Source organism: Typopeltis vanoorti, chromosome 3 (assembly GCF_054136105.1).
Source record: "Typopeltis vanoorti isolate ZY-2024b chromosome 3, IOZ_Tvanoo_1.0, whole genome shotgun sequence".
NCBI lineage: Eukaryota > Metazoa > Arthropoda > Arachnida > Uropygi > Thelyphonidae > Typopeltis > Typopeltis vanoorti.
The window spans coordinates 23,968,322-23,992,201 of NC_143551.1; the positions used below are offsets into that span (position 1 = coordinate 23,968,322).

Consider the following 23,880-nt stretch of genomic DNA (forward strand, 5'->3'; position numbering starts at 1 on the left):
TTGACTTCCTACCATACCAGCTTTGTTGATTCTGTTGTCTATTTCTATATTTAATTTACCATCTTCAGTAAAAATCGTGCCTAAGTAGCTGAAATGTTTTACTTGTTACACAGGTTCTCCATTCACAACACAGTTGACATTTTCAATGATTCTGCCTATTTTCATTGTCTTTTTATTGCTGACCTTCATACCATATCTATTACAACAGTTATTCAATTTAATCACAGAATCTTGCAGACTTGTAGCGGATTTATTTAAAAGTATAACATCATCCGCATAAAGCAAAGAGCTGACATTAACATCTCCAATTTTGATATCATGTTTAATACCACTTTCCTTCGTAATGTGATCCATATAGATAATGAATAACAGAGGGGATAATGTACATTCTTGTCTCACATCAGATTTAACATTAAACCATCATCCTGTACTACCTTCAATTCTAACTGCTGACTTACAACTCAAATAAAGACTAAGTATTGATTGATATAATGCCGCATTGACACCATATAACTGTAGTGTATTGAATAGCTTCTCTCTTGGCACCTTGTCATATGCCTTTTCCAAATCGACAAAACTTAAATTACACGGTGATCCGAATGCATTTTTGAAAATTATGGAGACAACTGCCGTGTTTGAATAAAAAATTTAGTTTAATATAACTAAAATCTACATTTGGCTAGAGTCCTGACTTATGCTAGATCTTATATATTAGGTAGGCTGAATGTGTGACATCCAGATCCTTGGAATTTTCATGCCATCTTTGTGGTTAATATTTGGGTGGTTTATTAGGATTTCGCAGGCTTAAGGAAGCCTGCGAAATCCAACAACCAACAGATAACACTAATAATAGGACTCTAGCGTTCATGTATAATTTTTTTTTTTTTTTTTTTTTCCCACCACAGGTCAGGCCAACAATTGTTGTTGCAGCGGTTGGTCAGTATCCTTAACAAACCAGTTTGATTGTAGTGTTGCTTGTTTTCTGTGTATAGTTGTATGCTCTAGAAGATGACTTTGACATAAAGGTCGAAACGTCTAATCTAGATTTTAGTTACATTAAACTAAAGTTTTTATTCAAACATGGTAGTTGTATCCTAATTTTCAAAAATGCATTAAATACAGATCTTTGTTATATTCCCATGCTTTCTCGACTATTTGTCGTAAAGTGAAGATCTGATCCTGACAGCCTGTATTTGGCCTAAATCCAGCTTCACCAAGCTTTTCTTCCGCAATTCTTCTCTACCGTTTCTCAAGTATACTTGCATAGATCTTGCCAGGAACACTCAGTAGGGAAATACCTCTGTAATTCTCACATCTAGTTTTATTTCCCTTTTTATATATGGGTACTATGAGAGCTCTACTTCAATCATCGGGAATTTGTACCTTTGTCCAGGCTTTCTGAACTATGCAGTGCAGCCACTGTAAGACTCTTATACCACCATACTTCAGCATTTCTGGTCGAATATCATCTACTCCTGCTGCCTTTCCACATTTCAAGCCTTTGATGGCTTTTTCTACTTCAAGTATGGATATGTATTCCTGACTGCATGCCTGGTCAGTGTTTTTTACCACTGTGCTGTCATCACTGCTTGCTTCATTTAGCAGTTTTTCAAAGTAATTACTCCATACTTCAAGGATATCTTTTTCTCCCATTTCATGTCACCTGTATCATCTCTAATTCCTCTTACAGCACTCTTTCCTCCATTTCTGAGCTTCTTCAACAACCTCCAAAATATATTGCCACCTTCTTGATATTTATTTTCTATGTTCTTACCAAAGTCTTCCTACGACTTTTGTTTAGCTAGTTTTATACAGTGTTTACCTTTCTTACATTTGTCTCTTTATTCTCTAAGAGTACAAGCTGACTTATTTGCCAGGCACTTTTGATATGCTCTCTTCTTTTCCTTCACTGGCTCTTTAACTTCTTGTGTTCTGATTTTTCTATCCTTCCGAATCAATGTTTTCTTCAGGGCTTGCCGCCAAATCTCCAAGGTTTGGTTCGTGTTCTCAAACTCTTTCATTTTTTCTTAAATAATGCTTGTGTATTTTAGTCTACAGTTCACATCCAAGAAGTGCTCAATTTTTATTTGCTTTAAAATTTCTGACATGTTTTTCTTTTCAATATGAAATTCAATTTTATCCTGCTAAAGCCTAAATGGTGATCACTTGCAATTTCAAATCCTCTGTACACTCTGGTATCCTGCACCAGGGAGAAAACATCACTATCGACAATAACAATATCAATGAAACTTTTCTTATTCCTTGCCCCTTCTCTACATGTGAATTTTTGCACATATTTATGTTGGAACATGGTGTTAGTAATAATCAGTCCATGTCCTGAGCAGAATTCCAACAGGTATTTGCCATTATTATTAGCTTTGCTCTTATTCTCCAAATTTTCCGAAAATATTTTTGTATGTCTCACAATCATTTCCTACTCTGCTATTTAGATCCCCAACAAGGACCAACTTTTCCTTTTTCATTGTGTCAGTTGCTTTTTCTAAAGCCTCAAAAAATTCCTCCACTTCTACCTTAGTAGAACCTTCTGTGGGACCATAGGCACAAATAAGTCTCATTGTCCAATTCTCCATTCTGATATTTGCCCACATCACTCTACTTGACACTATATGCCATTAAAGAAGATGCGCCTCGTATTTTGTGTTGAATACTATGGCTACTCCTTCTTTTCCTTCATTGTCATTGCTTGAATATAGCATTTTGTATTTATTGCTCAGAAAGATCTCACCAGTTTTTGTCTTTTTTGTTTCAGTCACTCCTATTATGTCAATCTGGTACTTATCTAATTTCTCAGCTAGCTCCATTTCTTTGCCATTCAGGCTTCTTATGTTGATAGTACCGATCTTTAACTCTGGTGATGTTGAGTTCCTTCCCAATATCATTAATGTAAAGATTGAATAACTGTATACCAATGTCATATCCTGTTGATACACCACTCATTACCTTAAATCATGCAGACTCACATCCCCTGTATACCGGTTTTTGATATCTATCAGTCAGCCATATCCACTCTAATATTCTATAATCCAAATCCATATTCTCTGAATTATGCAACAGGCCTTAGCAAAATCCAAAAGTATCATGGTGTATCTATTCATCTTGTCTAATTCAGTGTAATATTGTTATGGAATATTAGCAAGTTGCTAAAACATTGCCTTGCCTTAGTAAACTCATGCTGTTCATTGCAAACTACAGATTCACTGTCAACCCATTTCTGAATGAGTCCTAGCCAATTTTTCAAAATTCTTTACCACCACTTTTGAGATACTGTTAATATACATTTTTTTTTTCTTTTGATGAATTTTGTTTTCTAATTAATAATAATAGTGCATGTGATTTTGTTCTTAGTGGTGAAACCTTTATTTTCATAAAAATTTGAATTCAAGTATCCAAAAATTGTACAGTACAAGATTATCACATAAACGAAATATATAAATTCAATAGTCATTATAATACGAGCTCATTTATATGCAGACCTATTTTTTGGAACAACCATCATCATCATCAAATTCCTGCTATATACTCTCAAGGGGTGTACAGGATATGATAGTACTACATGAAAAATTTACATCATTACTAACTTCCTATCTACAATTTTCCTCCAAATCAGTCTGTTACCTGTCAGATCTTATATTTCTATCTTCTAAGGAACTTTTTACTGTATCAATCCACCATTATCTTGGTCTTCCTCTGGGTTTTTCCTGCCAACCTGGAAGAGAACACTTGTTTCTAATTATTATATTACTATTATTATTATTACATTACACCTCCAGGGAGTCCAAAGACTCATTGAGGGAGGGCACCTACTCCACAGCTCTCCATCCCTACCACTCAATTCACCAACAATAATGAACCGCAACTACCTTCATCATCTACCACCGACCACCACCACTAGACTTTTCATAGACAATCACAAACATCAGTGCCCATGGTGGGATTTGAACCCACAGCCTTTTGACTGGAGAGCAGATACGCTAACCACTCGACCAACCAGGCTGGCTAATACTAATCTTTCCTCTTCCCTTAAGTGATCATACCACCTGAGATTAGCTCTGCTAAGGCATTCCTGGATGCTGACAATGTCAAGTTCCTTCCTGATATCCCCATTTTTAATATGATATTGCCATTGATGCCATCTGTTCATGCCCCTAAACTTTCTCAGGACTCATATCTGCAATGAAGTGTTTTACTTCTTACCCAGCTCTCAGATCCATAAGTTAAAATTGGTTTGAACACTGTCTTGTATACAGCTCATTTAGTGTTTTGACTAATCTCTCTTATTCCATATAAATTTATTCAGTTGATTTCCTACCATACCAGCTTTGTTGATTCTGTTGTCAAAATAGCTTAAATTAATATCTCCAATTTTGATATTAGGTTTAATACCACTTTCCTTCATAATGTGATCCATATAGATAATGATTAATAGAGGAGATAATGTACATCCATGTCTGACATCAGATTTAATACTAAACCATCTTCCTGTACTTCCTTCAATTCTAACCACTGACTTACAACTCAAATAAAGACTAAGTATTGCTAGATATAATGCCCCATTTGACACCATATAACTGTAGCGTTTTGAATAGCTTCTCTCTTGGCACCTAGTCACATGCCTTTTCCAGATCTACAAAAACTTAATTACAGATCTTTGTTATATTCCCATGACTTCTCAACTATTTGTTGTAAAGTGAAAATCTGATCTTGACAGCCTCTATTTGGCCTGAATCCAGCTTGTTCTTCATCAAGCTTTTCTTGCACAATCTGTCTCCTCAACCATTTCTCAAATATACTTGCTTAATCTTACCAGGAACACTCAATAGAGAAATACAGCAATCCCTCGAATAATGCACCTACTGCGTTCTTTAAAACAGGTGCATTAATCGAAAGCGCACTAATCGAATATAATAAATTATGGGAAAAAGTATAATTCGTTCCTCAAATTTCTTTCTTGAACCTTAATTTTTTTTATAAAAGAATTAAGGTATTTTTTGGCCTAGTTAAAGGAAAACCATTAAGCTGAAAGATAATGAAACATATTCAGAATATAAATTTTATTATTCTACTTCTTAACAAAGAATTGAGCTAAAGTAGTTTGGTGGGCATTCTGTAATAGTAATAGAAGAGGCCCTATTGCCTCTTCTATTACTTCTGCAAATTTTACTGCTTCTCTCTTCATCAGGGTCAGCCTATAAGCATCGCTGCTTAAAAATTTCAATTGCACGAAAAATATTTTCAACTTACATCCCCAACAAGGACCAACTTTTCCTTTTTCATTGTGTCTGTTGCTTTCCCTCAAGCCTCAAAAAATTCCTTCTATTCTGTGGCGTGTATCCAGAGCATGGCCTGCAAAACCAGAGTGGCTGTACTGGTGAAAACGGATGTAGTCCTTGTATTCCGAAATTCGCTGTCCTGCCTATTTGGCCAAAGTAGGACAGCTTACAGCTGCAAGGGACCTGGTATACACCAGGTAGGTCTAGGGGAAGTGGTTGGTCTTGAGTGGAGCAGATAAGAGAAGCCAATTTTCTATATAGTCTGTAACGAGAAGTCAAGTCATGTTTCTTTAAGATTTTGCTCATTTTTTCTGAGGTGCCTTGGATGTAGGAAATGGTGATGGATTCAGAGTAATCCTTGTTGTGAAGGGGGGGGGGTCTGTTAGTTTCAATTTTTTTTTTTTAGGGAGGGGGGTAGCCATTATCCGAGAAAGTGTTGAGGATGTGGTTTAGTTCAGTGGTTAGGGTATTGTCATTTGAACAGATTAGTTTAGCCCTGTTGTATAGTGTCTTAATAACAAAATATTGTTGTGGGGGGGGGGGGGGGATTGTTGGTGGATGTATCTGCCTGTATGGGTGGGTTTTCTATAAATTGAGAAAACTTCCATCAGGTTTGCGGGTGACTAGTGTGTCTAGGAAAGGGAGACTATTGTTTTCCTCTTTTTCCAGGGTGAACTTGATTCTGGGATGTTTAAGTGTGTTAAGAAAGAGAGGAGTGTGTCAGAGCCATGTGGCCAAATAGCAAACACATCATCAGCATAGCGAAGCCTATGGTTATTTTTTGTTGGGCAGAGTTTAAGGCTTTCTCTTCAAAAGTCTAAAGAAGTTGGCCAAGGGAGGGGAGAGTGGTGAATCCATGGCTGTCCCTTCTATTTGTTTGTAGAATTTTCCTTGCCAGACGAAATAGCCTGAGTTCATTGTCAACTGAAATAGGGCTCAGATATCAGGAGGAAATTTAGCTTGGATTAACTCTAAGGTTTCCTTGAGTGGGATATTTGTGAATACGAGACAAGGAGACTGACATAATGGTCAAAACTGACCCTTATGTCAGTATGTTGGAGTGTAAGGTTTTCTATGCTGGCTTTGAAGTGGACAATTTTTTGGGTGTGATGGTTTGTTGCCAGTATAGTGTGTGAGCACTTTGGCCAAATGTTTAGCTAATTTGTATGTGGGGGAGTCAATGCCATCCACTATGTGTTGTAATGGCACATTTTCCTTATATATTTTTGGGAGTCCATATATATGGGGAGGTATGGAGTTGAACGGTTTAATTTGTTAGTAACTTCTACAGGCCAAGAAGTGACCTTCTTAAGGAGCCTGTGGAGTTTTCTAATTTGTGAGTTGGTGGGATTGTATTCAGTAGGGAGGTAAGTAGCCCGATCTAATAATAGAGCATTAAGCTTACCTGTGTAGTCTGTTTGGTTAAGTACTACTGTGGCGTTTCCCTTATCCGCTTTGGTGATTATTATTTCTTTGTTTTTCTTCATTTCCTGCATCCAATATTCCTTATTGGATGTGTTGGTTTTTGGTGGTCTTACTTTGGTGAGAACACAAGCTACATCTAGTCTAATATTGTTGGTGATGTGGTTTGGAAGGTGGTGGATCCCAATTTGGATCATTATATCCTCAGCCGGTACTTTTCTGGGAGCAGTGGCGAAGTTGTGGCCACATGAAAGAGCATTGGGTGCTTCAGGCTTCAAATTAACTGAAGAAAGGTTGACCACAGTGTTGGTTGGAAGTTTAGGTTCGGATGTTGAGTTCTTTTTTAATTTCTCAAACTTCTTGATGTCGATCTCGTATTTTTTCAAATTCTTTATCCACAGCAGTGCAAGAGATGTACAAAATTGACCAAAACTTGTGATTTAACATGCTGGAAAGCTCTTCTTCAAGTGCCAGAATAGCTAAGTTTGCGTCAGCTAGGAGAACGTGCGTGGTGCCAATTTGTTCTCGTAGCAGTGCTTGGCTGGCACGGTTATAAATTTGGAGAGCCTTTTGTGAAAAGAAATGGTGCTTGAATTTCACACAATTTGGGATTACCTGATTATCCCAGCAGCGTTTTAGGAAGGTCAGACAATTCAGTTGTCTTGATGGCCTCAGCTTCATTATACCATATTGGCGGGGCCTTGCGTGCGATGGAATCTCCGTGGATGATAGTAATTCTCGTAGGAGAATTACGTTGTGAATTCCTTAAGTTATTTAGTAAGCATGTATAACCAACGTACAACCACTTCCCATAGACCTACCTGGTGTATACCAGGTCCCTTGCAGCTCTGAGATGTCCTACTTTGGCGAAACAGGCAGGACAGCGAACATCAGAATTTCAGAACACAAGGACTGCATCCGTTTTCACCAGTACAGCCACTCTGGTCTTGCAGACCATGCTCTGCATATAGAATACGGTGGAAGAAAGCTACAGTAATATACCGTAGCAAATTCAAATTTGAAAGACTTTTCATGGAATCAGCCTCAGCCCTAAGAAACATGCCAAACCTCAACAAATTTGGTTGCATGAGACTGCCTCAAATCTGGGAGACATACATCAGAAGATCTTCAGCCCAACAACCAAGAATACCTACATAGCCCACTAGGGGGCACCATCAGGACTTTTAGGAGAAACAATAACTTCTTCCTCATTTACTGTGTGTAGTGCCTGCGTTGCGTGTCTTTATTTTAAGTTCTTGTTGAAGATGGCAACATGACGTGCTGAAATATTGGAAATATTTATTAAAGTTTAATTTAATTTATATTCTATTGTACATTGTGAATTCCTTAAGTTATTTAGTAAGCATAAATAAAACTGAATTTGTTTGAGATGATCTGCTTCGCTTAAATACGCTTTCATTCATATTAGTATTATAATTATTTATCATTTTAGGTGGTGCCCAAGGTTGAATTAGAGGTAATCACAATAAAAACGCTCTTCAGTGGAAAACTACCTTAAAAGAAAAAAATGATATCTGGGATCTTAGCAGTATTACTACTGAACTAGAGTACAGTATAATGTATCTTTCAGCCTGTACTTATATGTAATAAAACATTTATAGTTAATAAAACCGTTTCTCTGATTCATTAAATAACAATCAAATGGGAAATCAAGTAATCGTATATTAAATTTTTCATATAAGCTTTGGTAAGACTAGCTCAATGGAAGTGGCACGGGCAGGTGGGTTTTTTGTCCCAAAAATCAACCATAAAATATATTATTCCTGTTAGCGTTAGGTACCAAGCGGTGCAGCATTTATTTGCCTGTCTCTTCATCAGTTGCCGCTTATAATTAGTGAAAAGTCATTTGGCTGCAGGTGGAGATTGAACTACCCACTGTCTCCAAAAGGTAGATAGGGTTAAAAGACGTTAGCTAATTATTATTAAATTCTTTGCTTACAAATATACATTGAAAGATGGAGATGTATACACATTAAATAGAAACTTTATTACTATCGTTGCATAAAATTGGCTTTTGAAAGTGCGGTGATTTTATACATCATTGTAATGTTTCGGTTGATTTATTGTATTAGTACATTTATCAACATGATTGCAGAAACATTAGTTTTTAATTGCCTTAACTTGGCTTTACGGAGAATGTTTGTCTGCTGAGCAGAAACGTTGTAGCAGGGACATTAATAATATCCAAGGGTAATCTGACATTGGAAATATGTGGATTAAAAGAAATTAGAAAATAGACTACAGAATTGATAAAAAGTGGAGAAACGTTTAAAGAAACTTGAGGGTAAGAAAAATGATCAAAAGAAGAGGCAGGAAAGGAAAGGAACTTGTAATAATACTCAAACAAACAAAAAATAGTATCTTACAACGATTAAATCAAAATTTGCGCTTCCCGACAGAGTCGTAATTTTAATTTTCCAGGGTACCCCCCCCCTCTCCTGGAAAATTAAAATGATGGTAATTCTAGTTGGAACTAATGATTTTGGTAGTGACAGTATAAGAGAGGATATGAAACTTCTGTTGGAAGAAGCAAGAAAGCAAAGTGAGGGTAAAAATTGTTGCTATGAAACCGAAATTACGGATCGACAGTACTGAGTTCATGAGGACGGTGACGACTAAATGCGCAGGTTGAGTAGAAGAAATTAATATGAATTTTTGGATGTATGGAATGTTTTATGGCAGTGTAAGGACGGATTTGGCGCAAGGAGCATGGGAAAATTACTTATTGGGATGAGACCTACTGCAGAGGCAAGGAAACTAATCATCATGAGACCAATAGTGAGAATGTATAAGTTCAGCTATGGTATGCGATCGTGATAATGATATGAATGGCATTGAGCATGGTTATGTATCTGGTGAAAAGATGGAAATGTACGTGCTGGATTCAGAAAGAAAGTTGTCCAACAGGGCCAAGCAGACTACATCTAAGTGTGAGAAAAACAGGTAATTTGTCATGTCTATACAAATATCGGGAGCAGGAACAAATGGATTGAGTACCTTTATTGAATATATGTTGTAGCCTAAGATTGTTGACATTAGTGAAATCTGGCTATCAGAGTCAGGTGTAACTGTGATCGAGTCTAAAGAGTATAGTATTTTTAGGAATTACAGGATACAGGAGAGGGATTGGGTGGAGTAATACTAAAGATATCTGATGATGAGTCCTGTTTAGCTAAAAATGCATGAAAGTAATAATGTCCCAAGTAGCAGTGAGTTTATGGCTGTGTGGGTTGAAGTGGAGGTTAATACAATGAAGGATGTGATGGCTCGACTGATGCAGACCTGACAGTTCAATTGCTGGGGTTGATATGCAAATTATCTGATGGCAATAATTAAGTAGTCATTAGTAAGAATAGTGAGAGAATATAGCATATGTAGTTCACTCGATATCGACGAAATTCTTTGGTTAGAAAGACCTGAGTTTGAATCTCGTCTAGCATGCTAAGAACCTTTATCAGAGCTTTTCTACTGGAAGTGATTTAGATGATCTGATATGAAGGTTGAAGGGTTTTCATCCAGCAAAACCGGCCAGAAGAACACAGTATACAGACAAAAGAATACTTATTGGCTCAAGGCTAACTATATTATTTTAGAATTATGGTTACGAACTCCAAAGTTAATTGGTAGGTTGTGGGTGCTTAAGTGGCTCTATGGGGCACTGATGAAAATTGATTGGATAGCAGTGAAATTTCATGAAAAGAAAAACTGATTTTATTGAGCTGTTGCGAGGTAACTTCCTCAGGTTGTGTGTAACAAAGCAGTTGATTTCAAAGATTATTATATCTGATTAGATTCCTATATTTAGCTACTTGGGAAGTGGGTAAGATAAGGAATGTTCCATTCTGAAAAGGCTACTGAACTTCAAAGCAGAAATTTATTATGAGTATGCTGGCTTTTGTCTCAGAGTATCAATTGGATGAGAAGGATATCGGTAATGTACAAAGATCATTTAAAAAAATACTTGAATGATGTAGTATTTGAATGTGTCCATAGAGTTCATCATCATCAAATTCCTGTCATGTACCCTCAAGGGGTGTACAGCAGCCTTCCCAAACTGTGGGCCGTGGCCCCCTTGGGGGCCATAGGTTTTGTTGAGGGGAGCCGTGAAATAATGAAAACTAATTTAAAACGTTTTAAGACTAAGTAGATTTTTATTATTTTAAAAGAAACTTATTTAACTTTTATTATTTATTATTTCTTTTTTGTTATTTTTTATATTTTAATGGAAAAATTCACACATTGGTGTTGGTTCACAAACTTTGCTTCCTGTGTATTTTGGCGCTTAATGAATATTAGTAAATATTGCTTAATCATATGTTTCATTTCAAAGCAGTGGTTAATTGTATTTACTTCGAATGCTCTCCAGGGAAGCTCCAAATCTTCCTGTCCCTTTCATCACGCATTCCTAATCAGGGACTGTTGATATTGACTTTATATACATATCAAAACTCGTTTTATATTATCACTCATCCGAGCTAGTTTTCTGTTACCAATAAAAGTTTCTCATATACTTCACACATGAAAAAAAGCTTAAACAAGTTCATGTGGGGAGATAGTAACTCAGTGGTAAACAACATGCCCTCCCTAATAGCCACTATACTGCAGAGACAATAAAAACAAGTACTTTTATTATGCCAGTGAATAAGGTATGAGGAGTCCGTGTAATATATTTCTCAACAAATAGTGCAATTAGAGACAACTGGGATAAAAACACACTAATTAATGAATCACATGTCCCTCATACAGAAACTATGCTGTATAGACTGAAACAAAACCATATGTTGCATTGGCAAACACAGTATCTAACTAAAAACGATTGTTATTAATTAGATGTGTGTGAGTTCGATTTCCCAAGGCAGCAATAAAATTCAACCAAACGTGTTAAAATTCGTAAAAGTGTTAAAACTAAGTAATACATATATATAATGAATGTTATGGCAGTTTCACATATGGAATTCGGTTGAAGAGAGTTAGCATTTCAACTCAATTGTCAGCTATGCTTTTATCTTTCGGTTGCGCGCTCGTTTGTTAATACCGCACCAATCATATGCACGTTTTAATAACCTGCCTTTGCTGTCTGTTTCGCGTTAGGCTTAATTACCGCAAAGGGAGAAAAGTCACAAAAGAGAAAAATATTCCTGGTCCGGGGATCCCTTATACAGGTAATATTCACTAATTTCATGTTATCAGTCTGTGGTGTGCCAGTATCAGTAAGTGGTGATATTATTTGATCTATTCTACGTTAAAAAATTTAACCCTGAGATGGATAAGTGGCTGATAAAAAATATAAAAAAAATCTCGCGAACAATCAGAAGAAGCAGAAACAGACTCAAAAAAGGACAGTATTTCATATTTTACCAGAACAGCCCACATAGTCTTCAGAACCAAACGGTAAGAGACAAAAAATGTAATATATGCATTTGATTTTTGCAATATTCGCTGTGTATGTTTTGTATTGAATATAAATACAATAAATATAATAATAATATATCTCTCTATTACGATTTTGTTTCGAGGGGCACCGTGAAATATTTTAATTTTTGCAAAGGGGGCACTGACATCTAGAAGTTTGGGAAGCACTGGTGTATAGGATATGATAGCACTACATGAAAAAAATTACATCATTACTAACTTCCTATCTACAATTTTCCTCCAAATCAGTCTGTTACTTGTCAAGACTACAACATTATCAGATCTTATATTTCTATCATCTAAGGAGCTTTGTACCGCAACAATCCACCTACATCTTCGTCTTCCTCAGGGCCGTTTTGCTGCCAACCTGGCAGAGAACACTTGTTTGGCTAATCTTTCCTCGCACATTCTGTTTAAGTGACCATACCACCTAAGATTAGATCTACTAACGCATTCCTGGATGCTGACAATGTCAAGTTCTTTCTTAATATCCTCATTTTTAATAAGATATTGCCATTGATGCCATCTGTTCACGCCTACAATCTTTCTCAGGACTCTCATATCTGCCGTCTGTAGTCTTTGGTCAAGTGTTTTACTTCTGACCCAGCTCTCAGATCCATAAATTAAAACTAGTTTGAACACTGTCTTGTATACAGCTAATTTAGTGTTCCGACTAATTTCTCTCTTATTCCATATGAATTTATTCAATTGACTTCCCACCATACCAGCTTTGCTGATTCTGTTGTCTATTTCTATATTTAATTTACCATCTTCAGTAAAAATCGTGCCTAAGTAGCTGAAATGTTTTACTTATTCCACAGGTTCTCCATTCACAAAACAGTTGGCATTTTCAATGATTCTTCCTATTTTCATTGTCTTTGTCTTTTTATTACTGACCTTCATACCATATATATTACAACAGCTATTCAATTTAGTTAGAGAATCTTGCAGACTTGTAGCGGATTTATTTAGAAGTATAACATCATCCGCATAAAGCAAAGAGCTGACATTAACATCTCCAATTTTGATATCATGTTTAATACCACTTTCCTACATAATGTGATCCATATAGATATTGAATAACAGAGGGGATAATGTACATCCTTGTCTCACACCAGAGTTGACATTAAACCATCTTCCTGTACTTCCTTCAATTCTAAATGCTGACTTACAACTCAAATAAAGACGAAGTATTGCTTGATATAATGCCCCATTGACACCATATAACTGCAGCGTATTGAATATCTTCTCTCTTGGCACCTTGTCATATGCCTTTTCCCGATCGACAAAACTTAAATACAGATCTTTTTGTTATATTCCCATGCTTTCTCGACTATTTGCCGTAAAGTGAAGATCTGATCCTGACAGCCTCTATTTGGCCTGAATCCAGCTTGTTCTTCACCAAGCTTTTCTTCCACAATTCTTCTCAACCGTTTCACGAGTATACTTGCATAGATCTTGCCTGGAACACTCAGTAGGGAAATACCTCTGTAATTCTCACATCTAGTTTTATTTCCCATTTTATATATGGGTACTATGAGAGCTCAACTGCAATCATCGGGAATTCGTCCCTCTGTCCAGGCTTTCTGAACTATGCAGTGCAGCCACTGTAAGACTCTTATACCACCATACTTCAGCATTTCTGGTCGAATATCATCTACTCCTGCTGCCTTTCCGCATTTCAAGCCTTTGATGGCTTTTTCTACTTCAAGTATGGATATGTATTCCTGACTGCATGCCTGGTCAGTGTTTTTTACCACTGTGCTATCATCACTGCTTGTTTCATTTAGCAGTTTTTCAAAGTAATTACTTTATACTTCAAGGATATCTTTTTCTACCGTTTTCATGTCACCTTTATCATCTCTAACTCCTTTTACAGCACTCTTTCCCCCTTCTTAAGCTTCTTCAACAACCTCCAGAACATTTTGCCACCTTGATATTTATTTTCCATATTCTTGCCAAAGTCCTCCCGTGACTTTTGTTTAGCTAGTTTTACTCAGTGTTCAGCATTCTTGCATTTGTCTCTTTATTCTCCAAGAGCACAAGCTGACTTATTTGACAGAAACGTTTGATATGCTTTCTTCTTTTCCTTCACTGCCTCTTTAACTTCGTGTGTCGACCAGGGAGTTCTGATTTTTTTATCCTTCCAGACAACCTCACCACATGCCTCTTTGGCTGAATCAATCAATGTTTCCTTTAGAGTTTGCCACTGAATCTCCAAGGTTTGATACTTGTTCTCAAACTCTTTCATTTTTTCTTCAATAATCTTTGTGTATTTTAGTCTACAGTTCACATCTGAGAGCTGCTCAACTATTATTTGCTTTAAAATTTCTGACATGTTTTTCTTTTAAATATGAAATTCAATTTTATCCTGATAAAGCCTAAATGTGATCACTTGCAATTTCAAATCCTCTGTACAATGTGGTGTCCTGCAAGAGGGAGAAAACATCGATACCAACAATAACATAATCAATGAGACTCTTCTTATTCCTTGCTTCTTCTCTCCATGTGAATTTTTGCACATATTTATGTTAGAACATGGTGTTAGTAATAATCAGTCCATGTCCTGAGCAGAAATCCAACAGTATTTACCATTATTATTAGCTTTGCTCTTTTCTCCAAATTTTCCCAAAATATTTTTGTATGTCTCACAATCATTTCCTACTCTGCTATTTAGATCCCCAACAAGAACCAACTTTTCCTTTTTCATTGAGTTATTTGCTTTTTCGAAAGCCTCAAAAAATTCCTCCACTTCTACCTTAGTAGAACCTTCTGTGGGACCATAGGCACAAATAAGTCTCATTGTCCATTTCCCCATTCTCATATTTGCCCACATAACTCTACTTGAGACTGACTGCCATTCAAGAAGATTAGCCTCGTATTTTGTGTTGAGCACCATGGCAACTCCTTCTTTTCCTTGATTGTCATTGCCTGAATATAACATTTTGTATTTATTGCTCAGACAGATCTCACCACTTTTGGTCATTTTTGTTTCAGTCACCCCTATTATGTCGATCTGGTACTTATCTAATCCCTCAGCTAGCTCCATTTCTTTGCAATTCAGGCTTCTTACGTTGATAGTACCGATCTTTAACTCTGGTGATGTTGAGTTGGGGTTTGTTTTCAGATTTGTTCCAGTAGCTGACTTTTCGCTGTTCGCCCTGGTTCCCTGGCGAAAACAACGGAGGCCTTGTTTAACCGGGCGACGCCCCAGCCGGCATGAAATTTTGTCATGTTGTACCATCATTTTTTATTTTGGTTTAGCCAATAAGAATACAATTTGGTCGGCTAAATCCCAAATTGCCAGCCCATCCTCGTTCGTTCAGTATCCAAATAGATATCCAACAGGGTGCACCACGAGAAGGTGAATATTGGAAATTAGGTCAGAAGCCCTGGTTCGTTCTCCGCATTGCTTTAAAGGCTATGTGGAGGTCTCCTCTCAGTTATACAGCTTTGACCCTTAAGCACCCCGTCCATAGAGTTTGAAGAATAAATTGAGTAGGAGGGAAATAGAGAAGTAATCCTATTAAGCAAGAAATTCGTAAGAAAATGATGTGGAAGGAATATGTGAATAAGGATGATTTCGGTTATGAAAATTATAAGATTGCACCAAAAGCTAAGTCTGAGCATGGAATGAAACTGGCTCTGCAAGCTAAAGACGACTCCAATGAATTCTATGGTTATGCTTCATGTAAAAGAAACAATAACTATTGAATACAGATGGTATGTAGATGACTGATACGGAAGAGATTGTTTAACTAATATAATATAAATAGAATCTCAAATCAGGGAAGATTCTATAGGAATAGAAAGAATGTATGATAATCCCATTACAAGGATGGTGCAAAGTTTGATGTGTCCAGCTACCCTTGTGTTGTGGTAAAGATTTTGAAAAATTTGGTAAGGGCGATTATACAGAAATGAATTGCCAGAGAATTTCAACTTTGCAATGATGAGTATGGGTTTACTAAAGGAAGGTCATGATTCAGTGACTTGCTCACATTTTATAATGTTGCAATCGAAATGGATACAACATGATGCTTTTCGATTTTCGGTTTTGGAACAGAATTAATTATTATTTGACACCTATAGGGAGCCCAATGACTCATCGAGGGAGGGCACCTACTTTTCAAATCAACGTCTCCGCCATTCACCCTCATCCAACCATCATCCACCATCCGCACCATCTACACCAACGTCATCTACTGTCCACCACCACCACCACCACTAGTATTTTCACAGACAATCACAAACATCGATACCCACGGCAGAATACGAACCCGCACCCTTTTGGGTGGAGAGTAGATGTGCTAACCACTCGGTCAACCAGGCCAGCATGGAAGAATATGGATGGAAAATATGACTGAATTATAAAACACTGGATTAGGAGGATGGTTAACTTACATATCAAGCAGTATATGCGGTTGAGAATCTAGGATTAAACTGACTGCAAGGATCAGTCCTTGTCCTTTGTGCTTCAGTCTATACATTAATGACTTGAGAAGGTTTGACAGTAGAGATAGACGTGCAGAGCTATTTGTTGATGACTCCAAGATAAGCAGGAATGCAGCTGATATACAGAACTTGCAGAATGATTTGATTACTCTGGAAAAGTGTGGTATGTGGAAATGGCTGTCAATTCAATGTTATCAGTTGTAAAGTTATGCACTTCGGTAAAATGAGATATCCAATGTCAAATTGTAACGTTGTTATTATTATTATTATTATTATTATTATTATTATTATTATTATTATTATTATTATTATTACTTAACACCTCCAGGGAGTCCAAAGACTCATCGAGGGAGGGCACCTATTCCACAACTCTCTGTTTCCACCACTCTTTATGATATCTTTTTGACATACTTGTTTCTTTATTTGGGTAGCATTTCTGCTTTCTTCCTCAGAGCTTCTGCAGAGCTTATCTATGGAAGATAATTGATGGTGGTAGTATAATAATATTAATATTGTCAAAAACTCATGTTAGAATTGATTAGTCACTTGCCAAAATTATTGGATGAGCAACATGCACGATATTAATAATGTCTGTGGAAATATATGTGGCACCCCAGGAAATATATGTGGCATCTCCTTTTATACATGAGTGTATAAAAGGAGACATAATTTAAGAAACAGGTTTAGATTGAATTAAAATACGATTTGGAGCAGATCATGAAAACTTTGACTGTGCTAACATTTTCCGTCGTTTTCAGTATTGGTACAGTTTGCGTTCGCAGGATTAGAGAACTTGGATCTCCCATCCAATGAAATAAGATCTATTAGATGCTATATCCGTCACTGCAAGATGTAAATTATAGTGGAAACATAGAAGTGCTATTGAATTCACCTACCCGTTTTTATCGATATTACCTACCCATCTCAATATTACCTACTAGTACCTCAAAGTTATATGTGATAACTGTAAAACGTGAATCCTCATTTACATAAAGAAGTATATTCAGATCGAGACCAGCATTTCTTAAACTTTACATAGTTGGGATTGGTTTTTTAACTATCTTTTTCTTCTTCTTCTCCTCCTCTCGCTCTCTTTCTCTCTCTCTCTCTCTCTCTCTCTCTATTTTAGTTTTATTTTATTTTTTTTTCTGAGCTTCCATGTATGCAAGTACTTATGTAAGTAGATTTGTAATTAATAGCAAAATTACCTGATATATTTATTAGCATCTTTCATCGGTTAGGCAATGGTTAGAAGTCCGACCACAATCAGAATGTTTTTAAGATTGTAAATCTGTGCCGGAATACGCTGATTATCAAAAATAAATTTTATACAGTCTTATTGATTAACTGTAAGAGCCAATAGTAGCCATTTCTGTACTTTTAAACTTAGTAGTCACATTTCGATGAAATGAAGGAACATTTTCTTGGTTTGCTTAATTATATCTGACATTGCAGTTACTTGATAATAAAAGAATTTTCTAATTGATATACACACTCTCCCAGCCACGACTCTATTGGTATCCGACGAAAGCGACAGAAAACTGACATGGAAAAAAAAAAAAAGCTAATAATTTTTTGTTGATTCTTTTTGACAATTGTCAAAAATAAGGAATGAGTAAATCAATAAAGTAAAGGAATGAGACCGCATTTTATATTGAGACTTTCGAAGGCATGGGGAGATGAATTCCGCGAAAAAAAAATTAGTACCAAAGGTCACCGATAGGGGAAATTTTGGCAGAGCCGAAAGCAGTGAAATAATTGCAGTAAACGCAAGTAAAAAGGATTATGCAAAATTTTACTGTGCGTACGTGATAGCAGCGCCACAAATTCCACTTAAAAAGGATTGGGAACGTTCAGGCAGTTATTTGAATGACTGACGAATTGTGCTCAATATGAGTCCTACCTTGCTTCCGCGTGCTTTACTTGTGAAGTTGTTTTACCTTAAACAGTGCAATGCCGTAGCGGTCCTTCGGGAATTTAGAAGGCTTCATAACCTGCATACAGGTCCTATGTCAGCTGTAGCACTGAGAGCTATGATTAAGAAGTTTGAAGAAACTGGATCGCTAGGAGTTAGACCTGGTAGAGGACGGAAAGCAGTGCAAGAGACAGTAACAGACGTTGTTACTGCAATGTTCGATGACACAGGGACCAGTACTGGTCCAAGCGCTAGTGCCTTAGCTCGAGCTTGATATAGCTTATGGTACAGTCTGGAAAATCTTACAGAAAATGCTTCACTTCTATCTGTATAAGTTCAGTTGTGTGCAAGTACTAACTACTGCAGATTATGATAAGTGCATGACCTGCGCGCTAACGTTTCTTTCCTGAATGGAGGTCGACAATGACTGGCATTGGAGAATATTGTGGGGTGATGAGGCTCATTTTTATCTGAATGGGTCGGTCAACACTCACAACTGCAGAATTTTGGCATCTGAACATCACTAAGCGATCCAGCAAGTATCACTGCATTCTCCAAAAGCAACCATGTGGTGTGCTGTGGCTTCACAGCCGATTTCATAATAGGACCATACTTTTTTGAGCGTATTACCCCTACAGGTTCTGTAACCTGCTCCATGACTGGAAAGATTTATCGACGAATGCTGGAAAATTTTGTCAATCCTGCATTGCAGCGCCTTTTACGTCAGGCGTTTCAGTAATGAGAAGGTTATCAGTCAGTTCTTTCCGACGGAATAGTCGCCTTGATCCCCAGACATCACTCCATGTGACTTATGGCTGTGGGGTTATTTGAAATCCGTTGTGTATGTTGGTGACATTCCCAACTTGCATGTCTTGAAAGAGAACATAAAATGGGCTGTTATGAACATCCAATCCGACTCCTTATGCTCAGCTGTAGAACATGTCGCACACCGGATTAAATTTGTTGTACACAAGAAAGGTCAGCACGTTGAAAATCATGTATGTGGTCCAGGAGACTCTGATTCTGATGAATGAAACATTATTTCCTGTGAGTTCAATCACTACATTAATTTCTGTGTCTCTTGCAAGTTGTTGTTTTAGTTTAATTATTATTATTCTTATTATCATTGTAACCCACTACATATCCGGCTGAAATGAATGACGCGGCTGTCGCTTACACTGTCGAAATGTTATTATTCCATTTTATCTGTAATTTACCTTTAACGTAATTATCCACTTGTTTTCGGATCCGCCAGCGCCAAAATTTCGCCTATCGGCGACTTTTGGTACTTAATCTTTATTTTTTCGCGGAAATCATCTCCCGATGTCTTCAAAAGTCTCAATATAAAATTTGGTCTCATTCCGTTTATTTGTTTTAGCTACAGAAGCCTCCAAAGAGGGAAAGTTATTTTATGGTCACCCTGTATATCTAGAATACTGCTAATGTTAGTTTAAGTTCATCAGGGGGGGGGGTATAAACTGTGTTTGTGAAGTTCAGTAAAGCATTTTCTCTGCTAAACGTTTGCCTGAACCCAAATTGATTCTTTGAAAAGAAGTTGGTTTTGTCCAAAATCTTCACGAGTCTAGTTTTTACCAGTTTCTCTAATATTTTCGAAACGACCGGTAGAAGGGAGATCGGTGTGTACTTTTTCAAGTTATTTTTATTTCCCTTTTTGTAAATAGGTACAACTACGGCTGTCTTAAAATCTGATGGAAACGTGCCTGTCATCAGTGATAAGTTTAAGATGTACATTAGGGGTTCCATAATGTACATTTGGCATTCTTTCACATTGATTGTGTTAAATAAATAAATTCCGTGTGATGATACAGCGTTCCCCCTTTATACGGGAGTTCACGGTACCATCTAGTCCCCCCAAATTTTATCCGGGCTCCGACCCGGCATAGGCTGACGAATCAGACCTATGGCTGGATCAGTATTCCTGACTGTAATCAGTGTGTGCCCTCGGACCGGTTTTTGCCTGCTTGCGGGATGAAAAACACCAGATAAACTGGCGGAATAAACCCTGCTATCCACGCCCAAGACCGGCTAACTTGGCTATGGCTGAGGAAGATCCTTGAGCTCCTCACATCGTTGAAGGGAATCGAACCTAGGACACTCCTTCCCCAGGCATATGGTTGCGAAGCGCAAAGCCACTAGGCTAACCGTGCGGACAATGATTTTGTTAATACCATCGTATCCTGAAGTTTTGGTCGTTTTTAGGCTATCTATAACACTTTTGATTTCGTTTTCACACGTGGGGAAAAGATATATGGAGTTATGAAGTCTGTTGAGAGTGCAATTCTGAGTGGTGGGTTTAGCAATTTTCAGAATGCTTTTACTGACCGTGGCAAAATGGTTTTTAAATTCTTCAACTAATCCTCTGTCTCCGTTTTTCTCTATTGTTATCGATATCTTTGAGTATGTGGAGGCTTTCTTTGTGTATCTTTGCCGATTAATTTATACACAAACTTCCATTGCTTTCTGGGGTTTCCTTGGCATTTTAGGAATTCATTTCTGTAGTATTCGTTTTTACTTTCTTTTAATTTATGATGTATTAGATTTCTATACTACTCGAAACTGTGTTCATAATATTGATTGTGCGGGTATTTTTTAAACTTTTTATACACGTTATCTCTAATTTTTTTGTATTATCCGATTTCCTGTGTAATCCAGGGCTTTTTTTCTTTCACTTTGGCTATTATTTTAACTTTAATCGAGTCTTGTATTTTATTGTTCAATATTGCAATAAATTTATGATACGAGGTATCAATATTTGTTTCCGTCGTTATATACATCTTCAATCTGTTCTCGTACAGTTCATTCCATAGACCTGCCACCATCTTGGTCACTCGCCTGTGGATCCTCTCCACCTTCTCCTCACTAAGAAACCCTGGCGCCCATATCTGTGTGCAGTAGTCAAGATGGGGTATTATAAAGGCTTGATAAAGAAGAACAACAATAATCTGCTTGTCTCTGCTCGTCAATGTACTCAGTAACCAAGTGATCTGATGAGCTGCTTTAGCCACTTTTGCTATGTGCCCCCTCCCCCCTAAACTTTAACTCCCTATCCACTAACACTCCCAAGTCTCTGGTTTCATCAATTTCCTGGGGTACAGTTCCACCAATGCGGCATACAGCTGGTAATCTTTTCACCCCAAAATGTATACACTTTGCCACATTAAACTGACGTTCATTCTCCTTTACCCAGTCTAGCAATCTATCCAAATCGTCCCGCAAAATTTTGACGTCATTTGTATTAACTATTGCTCTACCGAGGTCTGCATCATCGGCAATTAACTCCGCTCAGATCCTTCTCTATATCGTTAATTATGATAACACCTTCACGGATTGCACTATTAAACATACAGCTCACCATATACACTAGTTAATCTCCTATCTAGCACTCAGTAATTTGTTTTGGCTATATAAACTACATGTGCATTCTGACCCAAATTTCCATGTGCAGGATGAAAAAACTTCCCATATGAGAGATCTATTCTAATTCTCTTCCACCGACTATTCGAGCACTTGTGTATGACGTCATGAGTTGCGTTTGAAAGGATGGAATTGAAATCTGCTTGATGGCTTAGATTAAATGTCAGCAGGGGCGGCTCGCATAGGCACTACGGAACTGCAGCGCCCCCAATTTTTCTCCATGTATAAATATATTTATTAATTTATTTATCTTGGCTTGTAATATTGAATTTTATCATCAACAATCCTATACAATTCTCTTATTTTGTATAAAAAATAATAAAAATCCGTCTTGTAGCACTTAGGAGGCCGAAAGACGCTGGCAGCACAGTGTCATATTGTTACACGCACAAGCATATACACGTCATAGTGAGATGCAAGCTATTAGCGTCATGCGGCACTGTCCGTTGCACAGTTCCACTGTTGTTTATGTGCAGTTTGCGTCAGTAGTAGAGTGTTCGTAGTGCTTGTCGTGTTTACAAGCTATATGTGCAGTTTGCGTCAGTAGTAGAGTGTTCGTAGTGCTTGTCGTGCTTACAAGCTATAGGAGTATCTCGATCCAGTGCATTGCGTGTTTTGCACTCTGTGTTCTTACATCCATTCCATCTCTTTACATATGCAGGATTTAAAGAGATTTGTTCATTACAATTAAAGGATTTAATTGTAAATCCATTCCTTTAATTACAATTAAAAGAATGTATTTTATTTTTAAGTAAATTTTGAATTATACTTTAGTATAATTCAAAATTTACTCGATACTAATAATTTTATCGATAATAAACAATATTTTTTCATGAAACAAAACAAGAAGAGTCTATTTTATTTTTAAGTAATTTTTAATTATACCAAACTGTATAATTTTATCGATAATAAACAATATTTTTTCACGTTTAATTTTTTTTTTTAAATTTTTACCATAATTTTGATATTTTATCCAAACACGTATACACTGTACTTACAGTGTGTATGTATATTTCGAAAGTTCAGTACCCTCACTATTTCAAGCCACGCGCCGTCACTGAATTTCAGTTTGTTTATTCTTATACTGTAGATTAAGTAAAGAGGTGTTCTGATGAATTTGCTATTTCAAGTGATTTTGCTTGATTTGTGTGCCTTATTAGTATTATTTTTTTAAAATTGATTTTGCAGCAAAAAAATAATGGACAGTTGTGTTCGAATCGAAGGGAGGCTTATTGACATTGTGGACAGAAAATGGAAAGAAGAAAAGTTGCCCTTTGATATGATCGACATTCCAATAACCGAACTTCCAGATTTGGAGCCAGATAACGGCAATCCCTTAGAAACTCTTAAAGAACAGGAACAGAAATGGACAGATTTAGCCCTGAATAGAATCCCTGGCCATTCTCCTGCTGCTACTTCTGGATAATTAAAAACTAATTTTGTTGCTTTTCGGGAAATTCTAACCTCCCGTATTTCGTTATTCATTTCTTGATACCATTCACGTTTTTCTGTAGTGAGAAAATGTAATGTCTTTAGTCTGTGAACTGTTCGCATAATGAAATATGCAATTTTAAAGCATGAAACGTCCTTATTTCAAAAACAAGCCACTACACCATGTAAAAGCATTTGAAAATCGATGTCTTTTATTTGTCTTTGCGTAACTAAAGAGAAATAATTTAGTACTATGAAATCGAAAGTATTGTTGTTGCTGATATTACTTTTAAGTGATTTTTTAAATTTATATTTTATTTCCCATTGCGAAATGCTTTGTGCCTATTTGATTTATACATCCTTTATGCATGTCTTTATCTCTGAATGAAGAGATTATATTGCATTTGATACTTGTGATTAATAAAAATTGACTAGTGATGAAGGAAGGACACTGACAAACAGGATAAGATGATGCTACCATTATATAAGCCACAAATC

At 36.8% G+C, this 23,880-nt stretch overlaps 1 protein-coding gene across 1 annotated transcript; it reads left to right on the forward strand.

The window, feature by feature from the left end:
* Positions 1-22,994: 22,994 nt before the first annotated feature.
* Positions 22,995-23,534, forward strand: LOC150107995 (anaphase-promoting complex subunit 13). The gene has a single exon (XM_090415503.1). It carries the CDS (start codon positions 23,150-23,152, stop codon positions 23,375-23,377), a length of 228 nt encoding a protein of 75 aa, XP_090271629.1. The 5' UTR covers positions 22,995-23,149; the 3' UTR covers positions 23,378-23,534.
* The last annotated feature ends 346 nt before the right edge of the window (positions 23,535-23,880 follow it).

Coding starts and splice junctions, on each gene's coding strand:
- LOC150107995 (XM_090415503.1), top strand. CDS start 23,150: ATGGACAGTTGTGTTCGAATCGAAGGGAGGCTTATTGACATTGTGGAC.